Source organism: Neovison vison, chromosome 6 (genome assembly GCF_020171115.1).
Source record: "Neovison vison isolate M4711 chromosome 6, ASM_NN_V1, whole genome shotgun sequence".
NCBI classification, from domain to species: domain Eukaryota; kingdom Metazoa; phylum Chordata; class Mammalia; order Carnivora; family Mustelidae; genus Neogale; species Neogale vison.
Genome location: NC_058096.1, coordinates 5230213 through 5248801, shown reverse-complemented (window position 1 = coordinate 5248801; position 18589 = coordinate 5230213). Strand labels below are relative to the sequence as shown.

General features: G+C 40.8%; 1 protein-coding gene across 1 annotated transcript in view; it reads right to left on the bottom strand.

The window, feature by feature from the left end:
- The window catches only part of DSCAM (DS cell adhesion molecule), a 315819-nt gene that overhangs the window by 54714 nt on the left and 242516 nt on the right, over positions 1–18589 (bottom strand). Inside the window, exons 18-21 of the mRNA XM_044250904.1 lie at positions 10009–10162; positions 7496–7613; positions 6056–6219; positions 4313–4411 (exon numbers count right to left, since the gene is read on the bottom strand). Of these exons, the coding sequence (XP_044106839.1) occupies positions 4313–4411; positions 6056–6219; positions 7496–7613; positions 10009–10162 (535 nt within the window). The remainder of the gene's footprint in view (positions 1–4312; positions 4412–6055; positions 6220–7495; positions 7614–10008; positions 10163–18589) is intronic.

Below are 18589 nucleotides of genomic sequence, written 5' to 3'. Positions count from 1 at the left end.
AAAACATCTGAAGTCTTCCTGATGCCAAGAAGTTGAACCCAGGCTGGAAGAAGTGCTGTGATGATGTTCTGATTAGCATTTAGGCCATGCCAGATATTACTATGGTGTATTGCTAATTGGTATGGTGAAAATAAAACTACTTTCTCCCCATTTCCTTTTAAAAGGTGTAGCAAACAGCAGAGGATGGACACTCAGTCTCTAGAGATCTGCCCTCAGCCCACATGTTCCTGAATCTTTGGGTATCAACATGGTCTGAAGTGGAATTATTTTTTTAATTAAATTTATTTATTTTCAGCATAACAGTATTCGTTATTTTTTCACCACACCCAGTGCTCCATGCAATCCATGCCCTCTATAATACCCACCACTTGGTACCCCGACCTCCCACCCCCCCCCCCACTTCAAACCCCTCAGATTGTTTTTCAGAGTCCATAGTCTCTCATGATTCACCTCCCCTTCCTATTTCCCCCAACTCCCTTCTCCTAACTCCCCATGTCCTCCATGCTATTTGTTATGCTCCACAAATAAGTGAAACCATATGATAATTGACTCTCTCTGCTTGACTTATTTCACTCAGCATAATCTCTTCCAGTCCCATCCATGTTGCTACAAAAGTTGGGTATTCATCCTTTCTGATGAAGGCATAATACTCCATAGTGTATATGGACCACAGTTTCCTTATCCATTGGTCTGTTGAAGGGCATCTTGGTTCTTTCCATAGTTTGGCGACCGTGGCCATTGCTGCTATAAACATTGGGGTACAGATGGCCCTTCTTTTCACTACATCTGTATCTTTGGGGTAAATACCCATGAGTGCAATTGCAGGGTCATAGGGAAGTTCTATTTTTAATTTCTTGAGGAATCTCCACAGTTTTCCAAAGTGGCTGCATCAACTTGCATTCCCACCAACAGTGTAAGACGGTTCCCCTTTCTCCACATCCCCTCCAACACATGTTGTTTCCTATCTTGCTAATTTTGGCCATTCTAACTGGTGTAAGGTGATATCTCAATGTGGTTTAAATTTGAATCTCCCTGAGGGCTAGTGATGACGAACATTTTTTCATGTGTCTGATAGCCATTTGTATGTCTTCATTGGAGAAGTCTCTGTTCATATCTTTTGCCCATTTTTTATATGATTGCCTGTCTTGTGTGTGTTGAGTTTGAGGAGTTCATTATAGATCCTGGATATCAACCTTTTGTCTGTACTGTCATTTGCAAATATCTTCTCCCATTCCGTGGGTTGCCTCTTTGTTTTCTTGACTGTTTCCTTTGCTATACAGAAGCTTTTGATTTTGATGAAGTCCCAAAAGTTTATTTTTGCTTTTGAAGTGGAATTATTTTTAAGAGTACCAAAGCTCTGGAAAAGGGATATGTTGTCAAGGGGGTAGGAATCTCCTCAACCAGAGTCTACCCAGTCTGCAATCCCTAAGGGAACTGGTTTTAAATCCTGTAGACATCCCAACATTTCTTTTTTTTAAAATTTTTTAAATTATTTATTTATTTATTCTTTTCAGTGTTCCAGAATTCATTGTTTATGCACCACACCCAATGCTCCATGCAATACGTGCCCTCCATAATACCTACCACCAGGCTCACCCAGCCCCCCAACCCCTCCCCTCCAAAACCCTCAGTTTGCTACTCAGAGCTACAGTCTCTTATGGCTCACGTACCCCTCCAATTTCCCCGAGTCACTTTTCCTCTCCATCTCCCCATGTCCTCTGTGTTATTCCTTACGCTCCACAAATTAGCGAAACCATATGATAATGAACTCTGCTTGACTTATTTCACTCAGCATAATCTAACATTTCAACAGTCACCTGACTTCTCCTTAGTCTGAAAAATCCCTCCAAAAGTTTGATTCTGTACATGATAACTGTCATCTGTATTTACATGATCATGAACATCAAGTGTCCTTTTCTTGAGTGCTCACCAGGTGCCTGCTCTGTCCTTAGCCCGCTGCATTTATTACCTCACATAACCCCCTAGAAGATAATTATTATTGTTCCCATGGTGCAGAGCAAGACACTGATGTCCATACAGGTGAGATGACCATTCAAGGGCCCTGTAAGTCAGTGAGAGTCAAACCCCACCTTCAGAATCTGAAGCCAGCTCTCCTGGCCCCTGTGATGACCGGGACATTCCTCCTTGTTATAGTCACAATTCCTGTTAACTCAGTAACTTCCTGGGAGGGTAAAGATGGTCCAGTTTTCTCTGTCCCCATCTCCTCCATGTTCACACCCAGACAACCCAGGACCAGCCTGCCTGGTGCATGGTATCCTCACGCTGGTGGACTGCTAGCATCCCTCTGGCCTTTGGGGCTATATTTTTTAAACACAGGTAAAGCACTTCTCAGCTCCACACTACAGAAGCTTTAAGCCCACACTGGCAGCATCAAATGTTCTGCAGATCTCTCATATGGAGGTCACATATCCTTATTTCTTCTGTGGTCAGGGTGTGGATCTTCCCTACTCTTTGCTCCTTCTCACCCCTCTGGCCCTTTGCTACCTTGCGATCCCTCCTCTTTTCCAAACCTCATTTTCTATTTGAGTCTCCTTGATCTGTACTCCTCAAAGCTCCTGCAGTACCTGACAGGTGGGTGAGGGATCTGGGTACCCCATGCTTCCACTGTCATTACCTGGGTTCCACTTCAGCTCTGTCTAAACCACCTCCCTGCTGCCGTGAACATCATGGGAAGAACACTTCCCTTCTGATTTCTTCCAACCAAATCACATCTGGGAAGTTCTTGTAACCCTTGGCAATAGGAGCACCCATGTCAATGGCTTTGGCTACCACGGTGTTTCAGGGACTCCTGGTTGTCTTTCCTTGGAAACTCTTCATTACTAAAATGGCTTCACCTTCAAGATCTTCTGCTCTGACACTTCCTGCACCACCTTTCCCAGGCTCTCACACTTACAGAATCCAAACTCTAGTTGAGTCTTGAATTCCAAAGTACATTGAACTCTTGCCTCAATGCCCCATTTTTCTTTTCCATAACAATGTTCTCTAATCAGTCTAGAACCTTCTGTAGACCATTTCCACAAGGAGCCTATTTTCACACACTACTCTAACTGTAGCCACATTTTTTCTGCCAGTTAGCAGCTCTGGTAAGCAACAATTCACTCTTCCTCCTAGGTGCCCAGCGCCACTTGACAAAGTCATGAGACTGTGAAATTGTGACCACCACAATTTGGGCTGTTTATACATAGCTGGGGCCTCACTCCCTCTTGACAATGGCTTTGTTGGTCTATTAATGACTTCCTGTGCATTTTACATGGTAGCTGTTACAAATCTTCCCCCACACTCCTCAAACCTACAAACACAACCTCTCATCCCCAATCAGCCAACTATTAAAAAAAAAAAAATTCACTGTTTTCTTTAAAAAAAAAAAAAAGAAGATCCTCCCCTTTACTCAGACTGACAAATGTTTAACAACTGGCTGTACAAAAAAAAAAAAATAGAGCCTTGACTAGTAGCATTTCTCATTCTGGGGGCATGTAACTATCCCCACCTTGTGTGTGTCACTGGGTATAAGGCGAGAAAGAGATAGGACAGCTTGCTTTCATGAGCTGTAAGGGGCTAGCTCTAGCACACTGCTGGCTTCACCCTGAAATGACCCCCTAATTCCAGTTGTCTGTTCAACATCCCCACACAGAAGAAGGGATGTCCTCAGCTTTTGGAAGTCCCCTCCCATGTGCTCTAGGATCAGCCCCCAACTCCTGTGCATTTTTGGTATGTTCCTCTGGGTTCTCATCCTTCCTTGTGGCCACAGCTAGCTTAGAATGTTTCTCCAACTTTACACAGGCTAGTATTTTCACACTATGTTCTTTTCTGCTATGGACTAAATGTAAAACTTGGTGCAAATAGATCATTTCCTACCTAAACTCTAGGTTCCCCTTCTTTTCGTGCTTTATAAATGAGAAAAATAACTGTTTAATTAGTAATTAAATTATATTAGTAGTTACTAATTACTTGAATGAATGATTGAATACAGGGGTGAATGAATGATGGAGTACTAACAACACGGGGAAGGAACAATATGCAGAATCTTGGGGGATAGATTACCAAATTCCTTCTTTTCTGCCTTTGTTCCTCTTTCACTCAGATTGGAGGAATGATGGCAATTTTGTGAATGAGATGCCTTGAATGAATGATAGGTTTAAGTAAATACCATAAAAATAGATGTGTGGCTTGCTGTTTAAGTAGTGGGGAATTAATTATAACGAACACATAACAATTATTTGGTGGAGATGTGTCACTTATTAGCTTAGGGGTTGTTACAGTCAACTACTGTGGGCAATGTGTTGCTCATTACCTCTGATGGAACTGCCCCCATTGTCTCCAGGGAGCCACGAGAGTGTAATAGAAGAAGATGTCGTTTTGGAAACGGTAAGTCGAGGCTGATCAGGTGGAACTGGAGAGGAAACAGTTTTTAGAAAACAAGAATTAGTTTTTCACATCTTTAATCTGCTTGAACAGCCATTTACCAAATCATTTTTAACAGCCATTTATTAAATAAGTGTTTTAGGTTGCCAAAATATGCAATTCACTTCTGTCAAAATGTCTATTTAGTTGATGTCCTTGGTTAAAGAGATAGAGCAGAGTGAATCTATTATTTAATGAAAATTTAACCACATTTCTACTTGGATTTATATCTAATTCATTTCCTCACTGATCCCTTGAATTTCTGAGTCGTTCATCACTGATTTAAACTTACTAAGGATGCCTGCATTACTCTGAATTTCTGCCATGATCCAAGTGAGAAAGATAAATGGCATCCACTTAGCTGTTCTGTTCTTAGGGATGTGACAGGGGAAGGAGGAGTGGGGGAGAGGAGATTGGGTGAAGGAAGAGTAGGGGAGGGAGGGGAGGAGGGGAGAGTGGCTAGTGCAAAAAAGAATTGCAAAAATTTCCACTTTTTTTAGCTACTCCCCCAAGATGCAACACACACACACACACACACACACACACACACCCTCAGCTCTGGAAATCAAAGGTGTGCCATTGAGAGGCTGTCCATGAACTTGCACACTTGTACAAGGTTTGAAGAGTACATGCTTCTAACCAGTGGGTTTCAATATTAGCTTGGATCAGCACCAAGGACAGAAGCATTGAAGAAATGCATAATCACGCTATGCAAATTATACAGAAACTTCCCGTAAAATGTCCATCTCATTTTCATTGAGAGAGAGGCCCATATATATTAACCCAAAGGTATGAAAACCTGACCTATTTAGATTCACAATATCATGTCAATCTTCTGAAAAACCACAGAATTCTGTTGACTCCAATTTACTTGAAATTTCAGATCAATTCTGCATTAATATCTTTTTAAATATAGTTGTTCTCCTCCTGTTCCCCTCCACTGAGGACAACCTGATTTTATTTTTACTCACTGTGATTTATTAATGTGACAGCACTTAAATCCAAAGAAGCACACTCTTTGGTTTTTCTACTAATAAAATATCACTCTTCACCCAAACCTGAACCCAGTCAGTGGCCATTTAGGATTTTACACATGATTTTAATTTAACTATCTTGAATTTGTCACATACATTTTGTATTTGATGTCAAGAAAAACCACATATGCTGTATTAAAGACCCAACTAAATATTAGGGCAATATTCTTAGAGTTTCAGTTGGAGACTTTTAAACGTACATTGTATATAAAAGTTTAGTTAATTAGCAGATAAAAGACCTCAATTCAGACTTATTTTGTGTTAGTGTTTTCCGGGTTTCCTTTACACATACATAGAATAAACCGTGCAATTAGCAGAAGTTAACAAGGAATTTCTCAGTGATGCATGCATCAAGAAAAATGAGACCAGCCTCTCTATATGCAAAACTGTAAATTGTGTTATCTTTGGGATTATAAGTGTTTTTATTTTCTTTGATTTGCTGCAGTACGTTTTCCAAGATGAACGAGCATATCTTATGGCAATATGAAAATAGCAATTAGCTCTTTAGAAAGGCTGATCTTCAAGTTTGTTCAATTTTACTCTTTGCAAATAGGCATAAATATAAAAATATCATTTAAAAGAGCCTTCAAACTCTGTACCTTGCACTTGCAAATTTAAAATAATTTCATCCGATCCCCAGTTGTTATTGGCAATGCAGCTGTAGTAGCCAGAGTCCTCTGCCTTCACGGTGCGGATGACAAAGCTGCCGTTGCTGAAGACGCTCCTCCGGCCATCAATCGTTACTAGGCTGGGTGTCCCGTTACTACCTCACAGGAAGAAAAGGGCACAGATTAAAGAAATTACAATCCAAATTAGCTGAGGCTGGGGAAAAGCATGAAGACTCTCTCTGAGGTCAACCGCACACTTGGAACGAAATTATGACGACATGACAAAAACAATCAAGTAGCTGGATTTCGTTCTGCAGAGGTCAGACCTGTGAGGGGGCTTGGGTTCTGCCTCTCCTCCCTCCACCATGCAGGCACCAGCCACCTCCTCTTGGGAATTCCTTCTGGGGAAGAAATGCCATTTTGACCCACTCACATAGGGACAACTAAATGTGGGGGTCTCTTGTGGACTTGCTTAAATTTATAGTTGTTAATGATTTTGACCCCCAATAAAGTGAACTGTGGTCTCTCAGGAGGGTGACGGCGTTGGTCCTACAATACAAAGAATTCCCTTGCCATTATAACCACTGCCATGGTGGCTGCTGTCCAGCCATCCCCAGAGGCAGAATGCCTCTTTACCCTGGGAGCTTATTTATTTCCTTGGATTAACTGATTTTAAAGGATGAGAAAAGTGGTCCCTGGACCAAGACCATTATTTCAATGGTTTATGTCTTGTAAGTGCTTTTGTTTAAAATAGGCACTCTTCTGAATCTATTTTATATCAAATCTCCATGCTCATTAGTGAATTGTCAGCTCTTTATTTATATCCTAATTTCGTCCTCTGAACATAGAGAAAGCACTTAGAAAAGTTACAGGATAGAATACATCTCACCCACTTTCTGCCTCCTTTCTCGACTGCTATTATATTAATAATTACTACTGAGTATGGAAAACCAGATTTTATATTAGCTAAGTCCTACTGCGTTCCATCTCTTAAAGTCATTTCTCAGAGCATTTGAGGTAGGGTTAGTTGAAGCATCATGCTGGAAGGAGAAAGACAGGTACAGGTCTCCTATGAAGTCGGGCATGTTCATCTCAGTTATACAGGAAATTTACATGAAAAAGTGCAGAGATTATAGGTTGGTTAAACTATTTTCCCTGCAAGTGTTCTGTTGTGAATGAAAGGTTCTGAATTTATGGAAGACAGACACAACACACCAGACCCCTTTTAGCGCTAACTCTAAGATCCCACACCCCCACCCCGCCGCCTCTCCCATCTCAGAAGAGTTGGTGTTTCCTGGAATATTCATGAGTGGAAATGAATACAACATTAGACACCAGACCCAACCTAGTATGTCTGATGTCTGATTACATACAACCTAGTTTGTAATCTCTTAGAGTTTCACTAAAGGCATACATTAGGTTACTGGTTACCTGTCTTTCATCCATTTTACTGCAGGAGAAGGGTCCCCAACAGCTTTACAAGGCAAGGCGATGTCCTTCATCCACGGGGTAGTCACTGTGCCACTGAAGGTCAGGATCCGTGCTGGAGCTGGAGCACCAAACATAGCAGAAGCCCCATCAAGCCATGGCCGCATCGACACAAAAGCCAAAATGACCCTCCCCCGTATAGGGACACCCCCCAAAAGGGTAAATGCAGCACAGCCAATGAATGACACGCCTGCCGACACTCCTCTTTGGTGTCAGGATGTGTATAAGGGATTTTTCTAGTAAGAACATACAAATAGTTGGGAATCCCTATGGCAGCGTTTCCCCCCTCCCTTGACTAAACATGAAGAGCCCAAATTAAATATCTGCATCTTCATACACCCACCAGCCCCAACCTGTGTCTTCTACGAGCCCAGTTGTTGGTTGAGCCCTTTATTAAACAACTTATCTCAACACCAAGAACCGCCTGTTAAAATGCACTTTTAATATCTGAAAGAATAGACCTTTCAAGGCATGAAGTGCTAAAAGAAGGACGAGTAACACGGAACAACTTCTCTTTATCAATTTTGTGGTATGCTCCTGACTTTATTGTGTCAGCTTGATCTTCAGCACAGACGTTAAGGAAAATAAATGCTTTCCAAGAAGATTTTCTTGAAGAACAACTGTTTGCTTGGGACGGTGATTCAGAGGCTCCTATGGGAACATTGGCCAGAGGCATCTGGCACCAGCACAGTCCCAAAGCAGCAGGAGTAGAGAGGAAAAAGCCCAGGTGGACCTACAACAGCAGGGGCTTTCTTGAAGACTGAGGAGCCCTGCACTGAGAGATTCTTAGCCCTATCTTCCTGAGGGAGACATAAAAGCTGACACCAAGACCCCAGCTTTCCAGAGGCAAAACAATGTGCCCCATCTTTGCCTCACATTGGGATACTGTCTTCTGGGAAGCTCCCTCTGGGAGCTCAGCCAGGCCAGAGGAACAGTCACTGAAACCAGTTATGAAAGGTGGCCCCAATCTGATTCTGGAGCCATAAGGATGGGACCAGTGTTGGGACACTGAATCATCAGACCCCCAAGGGTTTGGACTGGCCAGTGGCCATAGATGGAGACAAGTCATTACAGAGGCATTCTGACCTAGAACACAAGCCTTGGTCATTAAGGTCTACCACAAAACTCTTATTTTTGTTTTTCTGAGTACGTTGGACCAGAGCTGAGACAGAAATGAAATGCCACTGGGCTCAGAAGCTGGGTCCGTTTTGCGCAGCAAGCGTTACCACAGGATCTTCCTTCTTGGAGCAGGGTCTACAGAGATGTTTCATGGATGGCAAAGACCACGTTTTCAGTTATTGACCTTCTGATTTCTCATCATAACAAAAATACCCTGGCCAGGGAGCATCATATTTCTGCCATTGGTGGTTTGGCATCTTCCGTTTCAAACCCTTCAGACCATCCTTCTATAGGAAGAGGAACTTTTTTGCAACAAAACTGGGATGATTAGGAAACCCAGCTAGGGTTAGGAGCTTCCAAGCTTTTAGACATCCCCCTTCCTACACACTGAATCCAAAAAGCTATGCGCATGGTGGGTTGTGTGTGAGTGAAGACAAATGTATTTCCTTTCTATCTGCAATTGTATTCAAAATGGGGCAGCATTCTCTTTTTCCCCTCGCTATTTTATTCTGTCTTTTTCTTAGCTATCACATTAATAAGAATGTCATCAAGAGTTCTTAAAAGTAAAACTGGAATCTTGGAATGTTCTTTTACATTCTCTTTTAGACACCTAGCAGGCTTGTTAGTAATAAATTGCCAGTGTGGTATATTCCAAAATCAGGGGGCATCTCTTGCTGGCCTAGAATTGTGAGGTTAGTACACTTCTTCATGAAAACTGCTAATTTAGTGGTACCCTACACACTGAGTGGTAGCAATTATCAGAAGTAGAATTAGAATATTCTGTGCCTATATGTGCTTTTAAGGACCAGTATAACACCTCAACGTGCAGATTCTTTATCGGTTTTTAGGAACTTTTATTCTTTAGTGACTTTGACTTCCCACTGTTAATTAAGGCCTTTGTGTATAGTATTCTATCAATAGAAGAAGAAGTAAATATTTTATTATATTTATAAATTTCCAAGTTCCATATTTTCTGCTTTAGAAGTTTGATGCTTGCTTTTGATGTAAGAAGGACTTCCTTGGGAAGTTGCTATGTGGTGATTTTCACCTACCCAAGGGGTGAAGATAGGCTCATTTCCCTTACTTTCTTTAAGACTCTCTGAGTTGTAAACCACCCACACTTAGCACTGTGTTCACTTCTAGGAGGATTCTTTTCTGCTTTGCACAAGAGCCAGTGCCAGCTAGCAGCAACCTTATTTCTTAAGCTGAAATGTGATAGCACGTGTTCTGATTTTCTGGTGATTTTTAGGGCATCATAAGCTTTGTTTCTGGTAGAGGAGGGATTTTAAAACAGGACAATGAGAGTGGGAAATGAGGTCTTTCCTACAGTGGCACACCTTTAGCTAATGGCTCCACCATGATGATTTCGCTGCTATTGCCTCTCCCAGCTGAAGTCACGGCTACCACCCAGACACTGTACTGACGGTTCCGACTCAGGTTGGGAATTCTGTAGGAAAATGAGTCAGGAGAGGCTTCAAACTCGCTGATCACCTGTGAGAGGAGACATAAATGTTCCCACATTCAAGGAGGCAAATGGCACACGTGGATTTCCTGAAGGCACAGTTATTAACATGTTATCTATCATAACAAGCAAAAGCTGCGGCTAATCCTTTTCTAAAAGGCTGGGATATAAGATATTGATATACGTGTAAAGAGCTTACATTTCTCTATGCAGCAGCTTTCACAGCTACCAAGGAGAGATTTAAGCCCTGAAATTACGGGTTATGGCACATCTGTTTTTTTTTTTTTTCAGTTTTCTTCTATGCATTTATATTTTTTCTACATTTTTAAAAATTTATTTATTTTCAGAAAAACATTATTCATTATTTTTTTCACCACACCCAGTGCTCCATGCAAGCCGTGCCCTCTATAATACCCACCACCTGGTACCCCAACCTCCCACCCCCCCGCCACTTCAAACCCCTCAGACTGTTTTTCAGAGTCTATAGTCTCTCATGGTTCACCTCCCCTTCCAATTTACCCAAATTCCCTTCTCCTCTCTAACGCCCCTTGTCCTCCATGCTATTTGTTATGCTCCACAAATAAGTGAAACCATATGATAATTGACTCTCTCTGCTTGACTTATTTCACTCAGCATAATCTCTTCCAGTCCCGTCCATGTTGCTACAAAAGTTGGGTATTCATCCTTTCTGATGGAGGCATAATACTCCATAGTGTATATGGACCACATCTTCCTTATCCATTCATCCGTTGAAGGGCATCTTGGTTCTTTCCATAGTTTGGCGACCGTGGCCATTGCTGCTATAAACATTGGGATACATCTGTTTTATGCTGAGATAGAGTAATGAAAATAGTTTTACCCTCCTACCCAAAATAACCCAAGAGCACTCAAGAGTATATGAAACCAGTCTCAAAGCCATTGCACACCAGGTAATGAAGAACAGAGCTCTCTGAAATATGGGAAACAGAGGAAGTGAGCCTACAGTTGTGGGGTTTTACATTTTGTGAGAGTCTCCAGGCCATGGCACAGAGAGGGAGCCCAAGAGGATCCCAGAGGCTTCCCTGAATTGAGAATTTACACCTGAGAGACTGGGAAGAAGCTGGAACTCAGAGGACAGAGCTACATGCAGAGAGAACTTTGGTGATTGGAAGAGGGTCCCACATGGGTATTCAGCAGAGTAGATCTGTGCAGGTATGAGAGGAAACTACCACAGACTAGAGAAAGAACTACCTGAACAGACTGGAGGTCACAGTGCCCAGCATTTACACAGGGCTAGGAATACTTCCTGTTCCACCAGGCACATTGGGAGACCTCAAGTTTCACTGGGCATTGGATACAATGCATCAGGGTCTTACCTTGGTGGTGGGGAATAGTTAGGCCTAGACTGAACACCAACTGGTACTGCCTAACAAATATTAAAAGCAAAATTCATATAGATGAAATTGTCATAAAGTAACTTAACTGCATCTCAGACCAAAAGTCAGAATATTTACAGCAGTAAAAATATCCAGTACTCAATAAGGTAAAATTAATAATGTTTGACATCCAACAAAAATTTTCCAATAAGAATGACTCAAATACCCATCAATTGATGAGGGATAAACAAAATATGTGTTGTATCCATACTAAAGACTATTATTCAACAATAGAAAGAAGTGAAGTACTAATACATGTTAACTTGGATAAATCTTAAAAATATTATACTAAATGGAAGAAGACAATCACAAAATATAACATACTTTTCATTCCCTTTTAATGAAATTTCCAGAATAGGCAAATCTAGGGAGATAGAGAGTAGACTAGTGATTGCCAGGGGCAGGGTAGGTTTTGGACAGAATGTGGAATGATTGCTATGGGGTATAAAATTTCTTTCTGGGATGATGGTGAATGTACTAAAATTAGATAATGGTGGGTAATTCTGTGAATATACTAAAAGCCACTGAATTACACACTTTTAAAGGATGACTTTCATGGTATGTGAATATTTCAAAAAAGCTGTTAGAAAAAAAATTCAGGAATGCAAAAAAAACCCATAGAGAAACATTTCTTTCATAAAGAAAATATAATTTAATCTTCACTGACCTATTATTGACACAGATTTTAAATTTAACAGAAATGGGCATTATAATTGTTACTACAATTGTATTATAGCTGTATTTTAACTATAGATAATTAAAAATTTAAATAGATAGATGAATGATAAAAAAAATACCCAACTCAAACTTGAAATGGATTTACAATATGTTAAATGAAAGATGGACTGGATTAGATTAATAGTAGATTAGATTTTCAGAAAAAAAGGTCAGTGAACTTGTAGATATATCAATATATTAAAAAAAAACAGAAAAAAGAGGGTAAACACTTCACAAACTATTGTGAGTTATGGGACAACATTGAGCAGTGTAACACACATATAATTGGAATCACTAAAAGAGGGAAGGGAGGGACAATAGAAAAATGCTTGATGGAACAGAGGCTGAAATTTTTCCAAATTTGATGAAAACTATAAATACAGAAAGCCAAGAATCTCAGTGAACTCCAGACACAAAAATATGAAGAAAACCATACCAAGACGTAATCAAATTGCTCAAAGCTAGTGATAGAAAATCTTAAAAGTAGTCAGAGAAAGGATATGTTTATGTGAAGGAATAAAAATTAAAATGTCAGCAGACTTCCTGTCAAAAAGGATCCAAATGTTTCCTGTCTTGCTAATTTTGGCCATTCTAACTGGTGTAAGGTGATATCTCAATGTGGTTTTAATTTGAATCTCCCTGATGTATAGTGATGATGAACATTTTTTCATGTGTCTGATAGCCATCTATATGTCTTCACTGGAGAAGTGTCTGTTCATGTCTTCTGCCCATTTTTTTTTTACATGATTATCTGTTTTGTGTGTGTTGAGTTTGAGAAGTTCTTTATAGATCCTGGATATCAGCCATTTGTCTGTACTGTCATTTGCAAATATCTTCTCCCATTCCTTGGGTTGCCTCTTTATTTTGTTGACTGTTTCCATTGCTGTTCAGAAGCTTTTGATCTTGACGAAGTCCCAAAAGTTCATTTTTGCTTTTGTTTCCTTTGCCTTTGGAGACATATCTTGAAAGAAGTTGCTGGCCAAAAATTAGCAAGACAGAAAACAATGTGTGTTGGAGAGGATCTGGAGAAAGGGGAACCCTCTTATACTGTTGGTGGGAATGCAAGTTGGTGCAGCCCCTTTGGAGAACAGTGTGGAGATTCCTTTAAAAAATTAAAAATAGAGCTTCCCTATGACCCTGCCATTGCACTACTGGGTATTTATCCCAAAGATACAGATATAGTGAAAAGAAGGGCCACCTGTACCCCAATGTTTATAGGATCAATGGCCACGGTCCCCAAACTGTGGAAAGAACCAAGATGCCCTCCAATGGATGAATGGATAAGGAAGATGTGGTCCATATACACTATGGAGTATTATGCCTCCATCAGAAAGGATGAATACCCAACTTTTGTACCAACATGGATGGGACTGGAAGAGATTATGCTGAGTGAAATAAGTCAAGCAGAGAGAGTCAATTATCATATGGTTTCACTTATTTGTGGAGCATAACAAATAACATGGAGGACATAGAGGGATGGAGAGGAGAAGGAAGTTGAGGGAAATTGGAAGGGAGGATGAACCACGAGAGACTATGGATTCTGAAAAACAATCTGAGGGTTTTGAAGGGGTGAGGGGTAGGAGGTTGGGGGGGGGCACGTGGTGGATATTATGGGGGGCACGCATTGCATGGAGCAGTGGGTGTGGTGCATAAATGATGAATTCTGTTACACTGAAAAAAAAATCCAAATTCTAATGAATGTTTTCCCCAAATTTGTACACTGAAACCTCATCTCCAAGGTGATGATATTAGGAGGTAAGGTCCTTGGGAGGTAATTAGGTCACGGGATTAGCGCCCTTATGAAACAAGATGGGATAGGGAGGGAGACAAACCATAAGTGACTCTTAATCTCACGAAACAAACTGTGGGTTGCTGGGGGGAGAGGGGTTGGGAGAAGGGGGGTAGGGTTATGGACATTGGGGAGGGTATGTGCTTTTCGGTAAATTGGAAGGGGAGATGAACCATGAGAGACTATGGACTCTGAAAAACAATCTGAGGGGTTTGAAGTGGCGGGGGGGTGGGAGGTTGGGGTACCAGGTGGTGGGTATTATAGAGGGCACAGCTTGCATGGAGCACTGGGTGTGGTGAAAAAAATAATGAATACTGTTTTTCTGAAAATAAATAAATTGGAAAAAAAAAAAAAGAGACCCCAGGGGTTCCCTTGCCTCCTTCCACCATGTGAGAACACAATGAGAAATCTGCAATGCATAAGAATTCCTTCACCATAACCCCACTATGATGGCAACATGATCTCAGATATCCAGCCCTTAGAACTGTGAGAAATAAATCTCTGTTATTTATGAGTCACCCAATCTATGGTACTTTTGTTATAGCAGTCTGAGCCGACTAAGACACCAAGGAAGAAGACAGTGGAACAGCATTTTTAAAGCATTGAAAGAAAAAAAAAGTCAACCTAGAATTCCACACCCAACAAACAAATATTTTAAAACTAAAGAGAAATAAAGATTTCTTAAAAATTCTAAAAAGTTTGGGGCGCCTGGGTGGCTCAGTGGGTTAACCCGCTGCCTTCAGCTCGGGTCATGATCTCAGGGTCCTGGGATCGAGTCCCGCATCGGGCTCTCTGCTCAGCGGGGAGCCTGCTTCCCTCTCTCTCTCTTTCTCTCTCTCTGCCTGCCTCTCCATCTACTTGTGATTTCTCTCTGTCAAATAAATAAATAAAATCTTAAAAAAAAATTCTAAAAAGTTTAAAGAATTTATCATCAGTAGACATACACTATAAGAAATGTTAAAGAAAGTCCTTCAGTCAGAAGGGAAATGATACCAGATTGAGATATCAATGTACACAAAGGGATGTAAAGTACCAGAAGTGGTAACTGCATAGGAAAACATGTGATTTTTTTTCTTATTATCTAAAGCTCATTAAAAGATCATTGATAATCAAAAGATCATGATTTAGTGTGGGGTTTATAACATAAAAGTAAGATGTATGATAACAATTGTGCAAATATTGAGATGGGAAAAAAAAAACAGAGGCACACTGTTATAAGGTCTTTATATATGCAGTGTATACTATCACTAGAAAGTAGAAAGTGATGAGTTAAATACATATGCTTTAATCCTAAAGGAATCAAGGAAATTACAAAATAAAGAAGAAAATAGATCTGAGCCAGTCAATTAAACAAAATGGAATTATAAAAAAGTGTTCAATTAATTCAAAGGAGGCAAAAAAGCAGAAATGAAACAAATAGGACAATACAAAACCAAATGGGAAGATTATAGATTTAAACTTATATCAATATATCAATAAATATATTAAGTGTAAATGATCTAAAAATCTTAATTGATAGCAGCGATTATAAGAATGGATATAAAAGTAATACACAACTATATCCTGCCTACAGTAAATCTTTTTCAAATATTTCTCAGATATTTCAAATACTGCTGACAATGCTGAATTGTGTTCATGTTTTAGTTTTTGTGGAAGGTAAAATACACAAGGGATGAAATTGGACATTTAGCTAAGATTTCTAAGGAAGTATAGACGTTAACAACTGTGGTTCCTCCTGACTGCTTATGGTAAAATGCAAAAAGCAAGAAATGAATTGAAGAAGAAATTGTTAAGTAAAGAGGAACCAGAACTTAAAGATTTGGGAAATTCTTAGCCTATCTATCACAAAAAGTGGAGAAAGTACATGAAGCACTGGGTGTGGTACAAAAACAATGAATACTGTTATGCTGAAAATAAATAAAAAATAAATTTAAAAAAAAGAAAAAAAAAGAGGAGAAAGTGTGTTGCGGATGAGAACATTAAGGGTGTGAAGCAGCAGCCATGTGAGAAGGAGATTGGCGTGGGTGTGAGCCCTGGACTGAATGAGCTAAGGCCCAGGAACACTGCCAGTTTGCACTGAGATGGGATAGAGTTAAAGAGAGTTGTCCAAGTTCTTCGGTTCTATAGGCCAGGATGATTGAGCCATTTGGCCCTGAACTTGTGCTGTTCTTTAAGAAAAGGGAAGAATGCCTCTGAAGGATATTCAGAGATCATCTGGGTCACTGCCTTGGTTTCAACAGTCGAGAGAGTCTCTGTCTGAAGCCTTGAGGATAGGACCTCCCAGAATTGAGTTGGGGAGACCCCTGCCTGAAAGTGCCCTGAGGGTTCTACTCTGGCTTACAGAACTACAAATGGACAAAGCCTCTGTAGAGAGCTGAAGTGTGGGCACAGCCCCACTGAGTAGTCAGTATAATGCCACTGACTCAGTGGGCATTATAATCCCCAGAGGTCTTGAGGGTAGAGCATTGAACTGAAGAGGATTATACCTTTGCCTTAAGATCTAGTGGGGTAAATACCCAGTAGTGCAATTTGTAGGGTTATAGGGAATCTCTCCATACCCCAATGTTTATAGCAGCAATGGCCACGGTTGCCAAACTGTGGAAAGAACCAAGATGCCCTTCAACGGATGAAAGGATAAGGAAGATGTGGTCCATATACACTATGGAGTATTATGCCTCCATCAGAAAGGATGAATACCCAACTTTTGTAGCAACACAGACGGAACTGGAAGAGATTATGCTGAGTGAAATCAGTCAAGCAGAGAGAGTCAATTATCATATGGTTTCACTTATTTGTGGAGTATAACAAATAACATGGAGGACAAGAGGAGATGGAGAGGAGAAGGGAGTTGAGGGAAATTGGAAGGGGAGGTGAACCATGAGAGACTATGGACTCTGAAAAACAACCTGAGGATTTTGAAGGGGCAGGGGGTGGGGGGTGGGGGATTGGGTGAGCCTGGTTGTGGGTATTAAGGAGGGCACATATTGCATGGAGCACTGGGTGTGGTGCAAAAACAATGAATACTGTTATGCTGAAAAGAAATTAAAAAAAAAAGATCTAGTGGGGTTTGCACTCTGAAGTTTTGAGCTTACATGGGAACCCAATCCTTCCTTTTTTCCTATTTCTTCCTTTTGGAATGGGAATATCTACCCTATGTGTGTCCTACCCTTATATTTTGGAAGCATATAACTTGTGGTTTCACATGTTCACAGCTGGAGAGGATTTTGCCTCTGGATGAATGTACCTGCAATCTGATCCATACCTGATTCAGGTGGTATGAAGGTAAGACTTCGGGCTTTACGGTAGCTGCTGGGATGAGTTAACACTTATGGGGCTCTTGGAATGGAATGAGTATTTTACACTTCTGAAGGACATGGTCTTTGTGGGGCCAGGGGGAGAATGGATGGAATGTCTGTGTCCCCCCAAATCCATATGTTGAAATCCTAACCCCAATATGATGATACTAGGAACTAGGTCATGAGTGTGCAGCCTTCATGAATGGGATTTATGCACTTATAAGGAGACAAAGAGACCAGAGGTCAGTCTCTCTCTCTCTCTCTCTTTGCCATGTGAAGATACAATGAAAACCCAGGTAAAAGGCCCACACCAGACACTGGATCTGAGGGTACCTTGATCTTGGACCTCTTGGCCTCTTGAACCATGAGAAGTAAGGACCTGCTGTTTATGCAACCCCATGTGGGATTTTGTTAACAAAGTGGACCCAGGCAAGAAAACTAAGGTACAGAATAAGTGACTCACTGCAGTCAGAGTGGCAGACAGGCAGACAGAGGCTCAAGCTCAGTGCCCTGGTCTGAGTCCCTGCTGCCATTACAAGCAACCAAACACTCAAAGGGCTTACTTTGACCCTTGCAGGCTGTTAAGTAGACCTCACATAGGTCAGTAGGTTTCATGAGCTGCAGTACCAGCTCTACAATTAATCAGTGCAAATGTTAATATGTCTCCTCCTCGTCACAGATCCCATGCTTACTCAATAAAAAATAGAGAAAGGATTTCCCATGGTCGAATGTTTGACTACTGTACATGCAGTGTCCGATGAATAAAGGGAGACTATAGGGCTCTTGCACAGTTTCCACAGATGTGGTGCATGTTTTCATGGGCATGCGTCCTTGTCACCCTACCTTCCCCCTTCACCGCCCTACCTCTCACTCATGCCAGTCCTCGCTTGTGCTTAGAAAGTCACAGGAACATCGAATCCTTCTAGAATTTCAGAGGGAAATTGGCTTGCTTCCTAGCAATCTGAAGAGACAATCCCAAGACTGTGTGTATTTGTATTCTGTAATGCTCCAAGGCTCTGTTGTTGCCAAATTAATTCTACAAAGCTTAATGATGTGCAAATTATAACAATCACTCCAATTGAACATTAAGAATCAACAGAGCATTAAAATATATTCAGAAAATAAGGATTTTCTGGGAAGAGAACATAGCTTTTAGTTAAAACTCAGTAAGCATCCTGTCTGTAAGGGACAATTGGTACTTAACTACCTCCAAAATAAACATTTTATTTAATTTTTTAC